This window comes from Marmota monax, unplaced genomic scaffold (genome assembly GCF_021218885.2).
Source record: "Marmota monax isolate L192 unplaced genomic scaffold, Marmota_monax_Labrador192_F-V1.1 WCK01_AAM20220418_F8-fsc00014, whole genome shotgun sequence".
NCBI lineage: Eukaryota > Metazoa > Chordata > Mammalia > Rodentia > Sciuridae > Marmota > Marmota monax.
This window is the reverse complement of record NW_026695222.1, coordinates 37,794,499-37,805,433: the sequence shown is the minus strand read 5'-3', so window position 1 is coordinate 37,805,433 and position 10,935 is coordinate 37,794,499. Positions and strand designations below refer to the sequence as shown.

At 61.4% G+C, this 10,935-nt stretch overlaps 1 protein-coding gene across 1 annotated transcript in view; it reads right to left on the bottom strand.

Moving 5' to 3' along the window:
• Window positions 1–624: 624 nt before the first annotated feature.
• The window catches only part of Ntsr1 (neurotensin receptor 1), a 35,941-nt gene continuing 25,630 nt past the window's right edge, over window positions 625–10,935 (bottom strand). Inside the window, exons 2-4 of the mRNA XM_046433539.2 lie at window positions 5,196–5,397; window positions 3,963–4,053; window positions 625–2,976 (exon numbers count right to left, since the gene is read on the bottom strand). Coding sequence (XP_046289495.1) covers window positions 2,727–2,976; window positions 3,963–4,053; window positions 5,196–5,397 — 543 coding nt within the window. The 3' untranslated portion in view covers window positions 625–2,726. The remainder of the gene's footprint in view (window positions 2,977–3,962; window positions 4,054–5,195; window positions 5,398–10,935) is intronic.

Genomic DNA, 10,935 nt, shown 5'->3' with positions numbered 1-10,935 from the left:
TGGGGTCCGGCAGCCCCTCATTGCGGCCAGACCTTGCCCTTGCTCCTGTCTGTGCCAGACGTCTTATTTTAAGGAGAATCCTACTTGCTAAAACCCAGGGGTTTGTTATATTTCACACATTTCTTTTTGTGGTGTTGGGGATCAAGCCCAGAGCCTGCCAGGCAAAGGCTCTGTCCCTCACCTACACCCCCCAGACCCAGTAATTCTATTTTAAAACACGTAACCAGAGTTCTAGAAGGGACTTTGACTGTGCACGGGGAATTTCTGCAGAGAACAGTGGGAGGCTGCTCGGCGGCTGGGGAGGGGGCGGGGGGCTCTGTGCTCACCCTGGCAGGTCCCCAGCCGAGTCCTCAGCCCATGCATCTTGGTAAGAATGCCAAGCAGGGGCTGGGGAGATAGCTCAGTGGTAAAGTGCCTGCCTTGCATGCATGAGGTCCTGAGTTCAATCCCCATCACCAAATAAAAAATAAACAACAACAATAAAAATGATATTAAAAAAATTACCACTTGGTTTTTTTAAAAAAAAAAAAGAATGCCAAGCAGGGCTCTGCCAGAGCCATCGCCATGGGACCGAGTGAGTGAGAGAGGGGATGTGGGCGGAGGCCCTCAACAGAAAAGTCCAACTTGGGGTCCACAGGGTCCTTTATTGAGATATGGGGGCTTCTTCAACTGCAGAGTGGTGGGGTGGGGACATTCCGAGGGACACTGGAGTTACACAGTGGGTTTTGCCATCAACACTGGGCTCATGGGACTCTGGTCTCTGTGGGAGACATGCCCACAGCACTCAGGGCTGGGATCCCATCAGTGTCACGGGCGCGTGTGGCACTGCATGGACACGTGCCCACCCACGTTCAGCACTCAGGACTGAGATGATGACCTGGCCAGACACTGGTCACAGCCCAGACCCTCCATGCAGACCCGCCTCCAGTGCTCTGGTGGACTGGGCCTTATCTCAGGGGTGTGTCCCTCCTGTCTCCAGGACAGTCCCAGCAGTCTGAGGTGGGATGGTCAGGTCTGCTCCTGGACGGGAGTCTGAGGCTCAGAGGAGTCATGCCAACATCTGCAGTCCGGGAGGGGTCTCTGGGTGGACTGTGTGAGTGTGCTCAGATGTCTGGTGCCAGCGCCCAGCCTCACCCACCACTGCCTAGGGTGGTGCTGCCCTGACCCCAGAACCCCAGAGCGGGCAGGGCAGACCTTGTGGTGGGCACTGGGGTGAAGGAGCAGATGGGCCTGACTTGCCTAGGCCTGCCCTTGGTGACCTGAAAGGTCACGGGGCTTACAGCGGGATTCCGTGGGGTCCAAAGAGCACTCCAGTTGATAGCAGAGTGGCCTGAGCCGGGTGGCCACAGCGGGATCCCTGTGTCCCAAGACAGTGCTGCTTTGCAGCCTGTCTGCCCATCCACCTGTTCCCCTCCTGGGCAAGGGGACCCAAGACGGCAGAAGCTACTTTTAAACGGGCTCCGTCTTGCTTCCTGGCACTTTGCACCTGCTGGTCCAGGCAGCTCATCCTGGGATCTGTCTCAGGGCTCAGGAACCTTCTCGGCAGGGGGCCTGGGCAGGTTCTGTCCTGTTTGGAGACAGCTCCTAGGGACCAGGGAGGCGCCCGCTGGCAGGCTCTTCCAGGCGCCGGAGCCTGGGGCCAGGGCTGCTGCCTGGCGGCTGGTGACAAATGAACCGTGTCTCAGCCTCGGGCTGCTGGCCAGCAGGGTGCCTGGAGCGGGCTCCTGACCTGCAGCCAGCCCTGGGCACCTGGCACCTTACACAGGACATGGTCCCAGCAGCCCTGGCCTATGCCCTCCCACTGCTTAGGCCACCCCCTGCCCCCAAAGCCATCCCAGGCTGCTGCCTGCCGGTCCTCAGCCTGCTCGGGTTTGTCCGAGACTCGAGGCTCCGAGTGCGCTGAATGACCAGGACACCTGGGGAGAGGCAGACACCCCGATCTGCAATTCCCTCTGCACCTGTGGGGTCTCGGCCCCTCCTGCAGGATGTCCCTGCAGGGCCCCCAGGGAAAGGTCAGGCCAGCAGGAGGGGGGGAGGCCCTGGGCTGGAGAGTCCAGGCTGGCTCTTTATGGACGTATCAGTTGGAGCCTGAGCTTCTTCTGTGGTCACCAGGGTGAGGGCAAGTAGGAGGGGTCCCCTCACACCCAGCATGGTCCCCAGGCCTGAAGAAGAGTATCAGGGGCTGGTCTGACCCCACGGAAGGGTCTGGGTGTGAGGCCCAGGATGTGGCACTTACTGGACCTTGAAATGGACTCACCCTGAACCAGAGGCAGAGGGAGGCCAGGATGGAGCCCATGCCGGGCTGGGTGACCTCTCCTGGCAGTTCACCCCTGGGGTGGGCGGTGGCTGGGGTCCTGTGGTGAGACCTAGTGCGTGCACTGAAGCACCCTGGGGAGACACAGCCCAGCTGCCCAGGCCGGGCCCGGGGGCTCCTTTCATGTCCTTTCTGGCCATCCATTAACCTGGAGACAAAGAAGCTGCCCCCCCACTGAGCACTGGCTGTCCTGTGAAAGGCTGATTTTGGATCTGGGAGGTGAACAAAGTCTCCATCTGGCTTTTAAAGGCAGGGGATGAAGAAGCGGGGATGGGGTTGGGGAAAGAAGCCTCTGTGGTGAGGGTGCTGGGCCCAGGCCCAGGCGAGCTGGCCGCTGCCCGGGCCCTGGAGGCCCTGGGTGGGGCTGCCGCCTGCTCCCAGCCTCCTTAGGCCTCGAAGCTCCCGCTGGACCCTAGTACAGTGTCTCCCGGGTGGCGCTGCTGGAGTAGGCGTGGTTGCTGGACACACTGTTGGGCTTCCTGGAGAAGGTTGGCCCCTTCCTCCTGCGCCGCCATGTGGGACAGAGGCAGGCCAGGGTGGACAGGAAGATCTCACGGAAGTTGGCGGAGACCAGGTTGTAGAGGATGGGGTTGACGGTGGAGCTGACATAGAAGAGTGCGTTGGTCAGCATGAAGAAGTAGTGGTAGAAGTCGTAGAGGAACCTGGGGGTGAGAAGTGCTCAGATCCTGCCGCCCGCAGGCAAGGCGCGGCCAGCGCAGGTGTACTGTTCTGCTTGGATGCCTGGTAATAGACCTGGGTCTGGCTCCTGCACTCCTGCCTGGACCTGGCCTCTTCAGGAGGGGCTCCGTTTATCCTGGTCCTCACCTCTCCTGCAGCCCACCTGGACTGTCCTGTAGCCCAGCACCCAAGGCCTGGCTGACCCCCAGCCTAACTTGCAGCCTGGCCAGGACGGCTCACCTCAGCTCGCCTGCCCCCCAGGGCGTCTCGCTCCCCGCTGGGTGGGAGTTTCAGCAGCCTTTCCTGGGCCTGCCCTCTCCTCCCTGCTCTGTCCCACCCCAGGCATGCTGACCCAGGGGTGCCCATTAGGCTGAAGGACCTGTCACCAGCGGACCTGGCAGCCCTGACGTGCATGGGACAGTGTACACTGCAGCCATGGCGGTGGCCTCAGAAAGGCCTGCTGGTGGGTGTGTGGCTCAGGACCTCACCACCGCTGGGTGGGAGGCTCTGCACCTTAACTCTCCGAACACGTAGGGAGTATGCCACACACCTTCTCCTCCATCTGGAGCCCAGAACGCTGCTGCCTGCCAGATAGCGGGCACCTCGTGTGCCTCCGTGACCAGTCCCCTGGAGAACCCAGGTGTCGGGATGCCTGCAGGTTTCCCAGGTGACTGGCTTCTGGGGAGCTAAGTATGTCTGCCTCCCCCTGATTCCTGCTCCTGTGTCCACAGTTATTAGCTGTGCCAAGTCACAGCCACGAGTGTGACTCCATTGAGTCCCTGGGTCCAGCCCAGGTTGTGGTGGCCCAACAGCTGCCCCTTCAAACCTAATGTAAATGTGGCAGGATTCTTAGGGTCTGCTGCCCCTCTGCCTGACCGCCCTCCACAGCCTCTCCTGCCCAGCCCAGCCCTGCCCTGTGCTGCCCACTCCACCTGCCCTGGGGGTGCCCACTCGGGGCCCAAGCACTCACGGGGTCCACTGCTCATCAGAGATGTAGCAGAACATGAGGCGCCGCACGTGGTAAGGCAGCCAGCAGACCACAAAGGCGATGACCACAGCGCCTGAGGGACAGAGCGGGGCCTCAAAGAGATGCAGGAAGATGTCCCAAGCGCCCAGAGGGGGACATGTTCCTAAGCTGCCCGGGCTACCAGAGCGAGCTGTCGGCTCACCACGATCCCATCAAGTCCAGTCCTGACATTCATGAGGAATCTCAAAGGACCTTGAGGAGCAAGAACAGCCTTGCAAAAGAAGGACGAGATGGAGACCCTCGTGTTGACCGCAGAGCCCACCGCGGGCTACCTGCAGGGCACTGATGGGATCGCCACCAGTGACATCCCCAGGGTGGCTCTGCCTGGGCCGGGGTGCCCCTGGCTGCTCCAGCCAGGGCTCCTCTGATGGCAGCCCTCAGACCCCTTCTCAGGACCAGGTCCCCGTCACTCTGCTTCAGTGACCGGGAGACTGAGGTGGGGGCAGTGCCTTCCAGGGGACGTAGCGTTTGGAAAAGTCCTCTCCACAGGTGCTGCTTCTGGGCATAGCCTGGGCCCCCACGTGAGCCCTGCCCCAGCTCCTGGGCGGGAGGCTCTGGGCTGCGGGGCTGCAGGGCTGGCCTTCAGGTTCCCTGCCAGCAAGGCAGTGGCTGCGCTTGGGACTCAACAGGGCAAGTCCCCGGAGACCTGGCCACACTCCGGAACAAATCTGAGGGGCCGGGACCAGGAAGGAGCTGAGGTTTGGTTTTGGCAAACGGAAATGCGGTCCAGGCACCTGGAATGAGGGTCCTCCCTGACTCCTTCGCTTCACACCTGCAGTCACCCCGAGGTGCAGGAGCAGGATGCAGCCCGCCCTCCGCGCAGAACCCCCGACCCAGGGCCTCGGCACAGCTGTCCTCAGCTGAGCTGGGGGGACTCCCCGAGCTCCCGCCCCGGGGCCACGTCACTGGCTTTGATTCCTTCTTCCGGCTCATCGCTGTCTGAAAGTGCCGGGGCCCAGCTTGCATCCCCAGAGCCCCTGTCCCCAGCGCGCAGGGCTGGCCTCCACCTCTGCTGCCCTCTTGACTGTGAGCAAGAGGCCCCGCCCCACGGGCTGGGGGGGCGAGAAGGAGAGAAGGCAGGGAGAGCACCCGGCCGGGCGTCCGCCCTGGCTTCTGTCCCATGTCCCCCAGCCCTGCTCCACTCTGGGTCCCACCCCAGGGCCCACGGTCACCTACGTAGGACCCGGACGCCGTGCCGCAGGGCCTGGATCCTGCCGGGCTCGACGGACAGGCTGAAGGTGCTGTGCTGGGCGCCCACCGTGCTCACCCGGCCCTGCTCGGCGGCCTGGCGCACCATGATGGTCAGCTTGTTGGCGATGACGGTGTTCAGGACCGAGATGACCACCATGGGGAACACGAAGGACATGAAGGTGTTGATCTGCAGGGAGCAAGGGTGGGCGTCAGCCTGGGCAGGAGGCCAGCCGGGCCTGCAGTGGGAGGCGCTCCACCCACACAGGGCCAGGCGGCCTGGCCCTCCAGTGCCCCGACCCCCAGCCCCGAGCCGACTCCCCGTCAGTGTCCCCAGCCCGCCCCACCTGACCTGGCTCCCAGGTCTGGGCAGGTCACGTCCACAGCTGCAGCCCCACCTATGTGGCTGCTCCACGGAGACAGGTCCCACCCTGTGTGCTGACCGCTCACGTCACCCTAGGTGGACCGTCACCCCACCCGCTGCCTCTCAGGCTGGAAGCATCAGCCCTTCTTCCCAGCACCTGGCCCCATCCACACCTCCAACCTCCAACCTCCCCTGGGGACACGGAGTCCCAGAGACCAAGGACCAGCCTAGGCCACCGGCTCAGAGGTGGCAGGACCTGGATTTGATGCAGGCTGAGACTGCCTTCATGGGCATCTGTTTAACTAATGGCCAGGCCTGTCCAGGGAGGAGAGTGGCCATGCCACCTCCTGAATTGGAGGCACCACTCCTCACGGGAATAGAGCACACCAGTGGGCGTGCCCCAGTGGGAATGAGAGGTAGGTGCTGGCCAGCAGTGGCCTCAGTGCCGGGCCTGGTGCCCTTTGTGGAGGACAGTAATGGCCATGACCTGTGAAGGAGGGGAGGGAACATGGAGACCCAGAACAGCTGCCCAGAAATGCTGGAATTTTCTAGAACATGGACAGGTTCACTCTCTGAGCCTCTTGTGCATTGGCCAAAGCAACCCTGAAGGCCCTGTCCCCGCACGGCAGCTCCAGACCCCACTCAGGAGGGCTTGGCGCCTTCAGGGAGAGGAGGCCTGAGCCCACCCTGGGCCCGTTGGCTCAAACTCTGCCTAACGGGGGACAAGCTGCTGGGGTGTGGGGGAGTGACCTTCTGACCTGGTGTGTGGACAGCCCTGCCCTCCGCCAGGGAGCTGCCCCTCCAGCCTCCCTTCTGGGGCTGGTTGAAGAGGAGCAGGAGGGCGTGGCTGGGAGGAAGGCCCCCTCCTGCACGCGTCCGGTCCCTACTCCTGGTCCCCAGGCAACAGGACACTAACATGGCGGTGGGCACTGGGCCACAGGGCCCTTGCTCTCTCTGTCTCCTTTCCTGGGGAGCTGCCCACTCCCCATAGGGAAATGGCCACCAGCACGTTTCCGAAGCCCTGGACTGGCCCTCATCAGACACGTGACCACTGCGCTGTCATCTCAGCACCGATCACATTAGTCTGATGCAGGACACAGGCTTTGCCCTGGGCTCATTGAACTGGAAACAGCACTTGTGGCTGCAGACTCCATCTTGCAGCCGCTGGGGAGAAGTGCCTAGGAATGAAGCCGGCACTGGGGAGAGAAAACCACTCGTGACACCTGGGAGCCCCTGGATCCCACTGTGCCTGCAGCTGTTACTCCTAGACTTGTATTGTTTCTTGAACAGAATGCGTATTCCTTTCCCTGCTGAAGACAGGTTGACTTATTTCCTGGAACTTGTGCCCCAGCTCAGAGGTCCAGCACCAAGAGAGTCCAGGTGGAAAGAAGACTGGAACGATCATAGCAGAGATCACAGAGGTCTCACATGCACCCGGATGTCTCCCCTGCCATTTCCCGCCCCTTTGCCAGGCTCCACTGACTGTTAGCGGGGACCAACAACCGCTGTCTGTATTCAGGGTACATTTTGACATTTGTGTCTGTGAATGGGTCACCACCGTCAAGCCAATCACCCGCCACGGCAGGCAGTCATCCCCTTTCTGTGATCAGGCCATCGGGACCGGCTCTCTTAGCCAATGTGCACAATCCCAGATGCATGCACCTCGCAACCCCGAGAGCTCAACTCCTCACCAACAGACCCGTTATGCAGCCCCAGCCCCCGGTAGCTGCCATCCTGCATGTTTCTGAGACGACTTTTCAAGTGCGGTCACGCAGTCTCCTTGCCATGTCGGCTTCTGTCACTTAGCGTCATCTCCTTCAGATTTACCCACATTACCCCAAGTGGCAGCATCTCCTTCTTTTTTAGGGCTGAGTAGTGTTCCACCTTTTCTCACCATCACCCCACGTCTTGGCTGTGGTGAGCACAGGGGCAAACGTCCCTGCCACAAGTGGATAGCTACTCGACAGTGAGACCACCTGGTCCTAGACTGCTCTAAGCTCCTAAGGAATCCCCGTGTTGCTTTCCCTGAAGGCGGTACAATATACCTTTGTACCAGCACCGTGGTGGCACTCCCCTCTGCACACTCCCAGGGGCGGCCACCTGTTCCATGCCCTCACTGTGAGTCACGTCTTGCTGTGCTTTTGGTTTGCATTTGCCTGATGTATGATGCCGGCCGCCTTTCCTCCTACCTTCTGGCCATCTGGTGTCCTCACGGAGCGTGGCCTCAGGAGTCCTCCCCACGCTGGCTCTTGGCTGAGGAGTGGTACGAGGTCCTTGCCTGTTTGGAGGTCACCTCGGCAGATCCACAGCCTGCCTGCGTCTCCTCCCAGGCTGCACACGCCTTCCGCTGCAGTCCTTCCTGTGCTGTGCAGAAACTTTTGAATTTTAGGTGTTCTTACTTATTTTTGCTTTTGTCTCTTATGTTTTTGGTGACACAGCCCAGAAACCAGGACCCGTGCTGGGGACATGCGCCTGAGTCTCCTCCGGCACCCGCCTGTCTCCGGGCCTCGCGCTCAGCTCTGTGACCCGCTGCAAGTTCTTTCCCATGTGGCGAGAGAGACGGTGGGACCCTGTTCTTCTGCACATGGACTGTCTTCCCAGCACCACTGACCGCAGGGACCTGGCCGTCGTGCCTTGCTGCCCGCCTCTCTGTCTGCCGACCACACGCGTGGGGCTGGGTCCCCGAGCTCTCTGTCTCTCCCGTGTGGGCCTGGTTCTGTGCCAGCGCCACGCTGTGCCACCCACTGGGCCGCTCTGTGGTGTGGTCTGCGATGAGGGCCGTGGGGCCTCAGCTCTGCTCCGTGGGCGGTTCGGGGCCTCCCAGGGTCGTTTCTTCATTTCTGTGAAAAACGTCAGTGGGAGTTTGGGAGGATTTGCCCTGATCTGAAGGTTGCCTGGGCGTTTAGCAGCAGGGATTCCTGCCATCCCGACCACGGACCCCTTCCCACTGTTCTCGGTTCCTCTGTGTTTGCAGCTGTGCAGACCTTTCTCTCCCTGGTCACACTGACCCCCGGGGACTTCGTTTTACCTGGTTTGGTAGCTACTACACATGAACTGCTCTCCTGATGACTTTCTAGCTGGCTCACTGTTAGCGAATGGGAACAACTGATTTTTGTAGTGCGACATCACAATCGTGCATTCTGCGTTTCTGCATCCTTTAACTCTGGCCTGATTTTTCTGGAGGAGTCGGTTCTCGGCAGTGCGGCCATCTTGGTGGAGAGCAGGCAATGCCGTCCTTCCTCCCCAGGCGGCTGGATTTTATGTGTCTTGCCTGATTGTGAAGCCTGCAGCGCAGAGTGGGGTGGGCGGTCAGTGGGCGAGTGGGCCTCCCTGCTGAGGGAGGAACTGTGGCTTTCACCCCTGTGGCTTGTCACACACGGCCTTTACCGTGCGGACTGCACCCAGCCCGCAGGAAGCCCCAGCCTGTCCTCTGGCTAGCTGGGCCCTGGACACGTCCTGGGTAGACTCCAGCCTCACGGTCTCCTTTCTAAAAGGGAGACTAACAACTACTCACTCAAGTGCCAAGAGCACCTCTGACCTCCGACACACCAGGGTTGTCCCAGGGTGCTGGCGCGGGGCAGGCGCGGCCTCAGGGTGGGGAGCTGGCATGGGCCGCTCTGAGCGATGCCTCTGTCCTCGCCTTCATGTGGACTTTTGGGGGCAGGAGAGAGGTGGAGTGAAAGGGTTAAATGGTAAAGAGGAGTTCAGGGTCAGCTGGAGCGGGGTGTGGGTCTGAGCTTGTGGGGGCCTCCTTCACGGGTGGGTTCGTGAGGTTGCCCTCAGCATGTCTGCCCACAGGAGAGGCGCACAGGCAGGTGGGAGACCTGACACAGCCACAGACACGGGGTGGGCGGTCCACTGCCATCGGCCATCCTCTGCAGACGAGGAACTCCGGCTTGTTTTGCAGCGGGGCCTTTTGCTCTTGCGTATAGATGGAGAGACAGTCCCACCCGCTGTCTGCCTCGAGGCTCAGCAACCTCCTACGTGAGGGTGAAGCTCCAAACAGGGCTCAGGAGGTTTTCAGGGCCCTGCAGAGGCAGCGGGGGACAAGAGGCCTCCCACATGGGGACAGTCAGACTGGGACACACCATGGCCCCAAGAGTAGATGGCCAGCCCCTGCCAGGCTGGCTCGGTGCCCCTCTAAATGCTGACCCAGGGCAAGTCCAGGGTCTTGCGACTGCCCGTTCTCCTCCTCCACCACACTGAGGCCAGGGGTGTCAAGGTGCAGGCTTGGTTGAAGTGGAAAGCTGTGCGGAGCTCACAGGCCACCGTTGAGGCTGGCCAGCCAGTTGTGTCTGTCACACCGTGGGACAGGTGGCTGCGACTGTGGCTTAGGAAAGAGTGAGCCTGGGCAGCGTGCAGTGTGGAGGCTCACGTGTGGCCCTCGGGCACACAGCCTGGCTCTGCAGAGAGCCCACCAGGCCGAGCGGGTGGGTGGGTGACAGCGGGAGGCTCTCGGTTCCTGTGCAGTTGGAGCCGGAGGGAGCTCGGTCAGTCCAAGTGGCCTCCACAACATCAGACAGAGGCACAGAGGTGGCTGGGTTGCCTCTCTCAGGCAGTTCCTGTGACAGGTGCCCCAGGGTGAGCAATAGCCCCGTGGTCACACCAGAGCCTCCCAGGCCACCACTCCTTCCTGGACAGGGAGGACATTGGGCAGAAGGAGTCCACGTGCTGCTGGTCTATTCTCACTTGAGAGGTGGGATGCTAGTGTCTGGAGAGCAAGAAGGGGTCGCTCAAGGTGTCACAGGCCAGGATCTCCCAGGAGTGAGATGGTCCTCCGAGAAGGACTGGGGTGGGGAGGGAAAGAAAGGCAGCCCAGAGAGCCACAGATGCCTGAGGGCAGGATCCTGTGTGAGTGGGTGTCCAGCGGGAGGACTGAAGGTGTAAGAATGACCTTGTTCTAGGTGGCTCAGGAGGGGCCAGCCTGGGACGCTGTGCTGCCCCAGTTTCTGTGCGGACATTTGAGGGGCCGCGGCTCACACTCCATGCTGCCAGACCAGGAAGCCAAAGTCGTGGGATTCTCAGCCCAGCAGGGGTGCACGACCTCAGTGGACACTAGCCTCGCAATCAGGACAGGTCAAATCAAGCCTGCCTTGCTGTTCAGTCAGCAGTGACCACAGACCTGGGTCCAGGAGGAGCCTGGTGGATGCCTCCAGGAAGGGGTCCTGGGTCTGACCCTCCACTCACAGAAGCCACTGGCATCTCCGAGCCAGCGTCAGGCGGAGTAGGAGAGGATGCGGCCTCTTACCCCAGGGGCCCTGCGGTCCACGGGCAGCTTCCAGCTCTGCGGCCTGTTTCAACCTGTCCACCCCACCGCCGGAGCTCTGGTGCACAGATCCGGGCTCAATATGGAAATAACGTTTG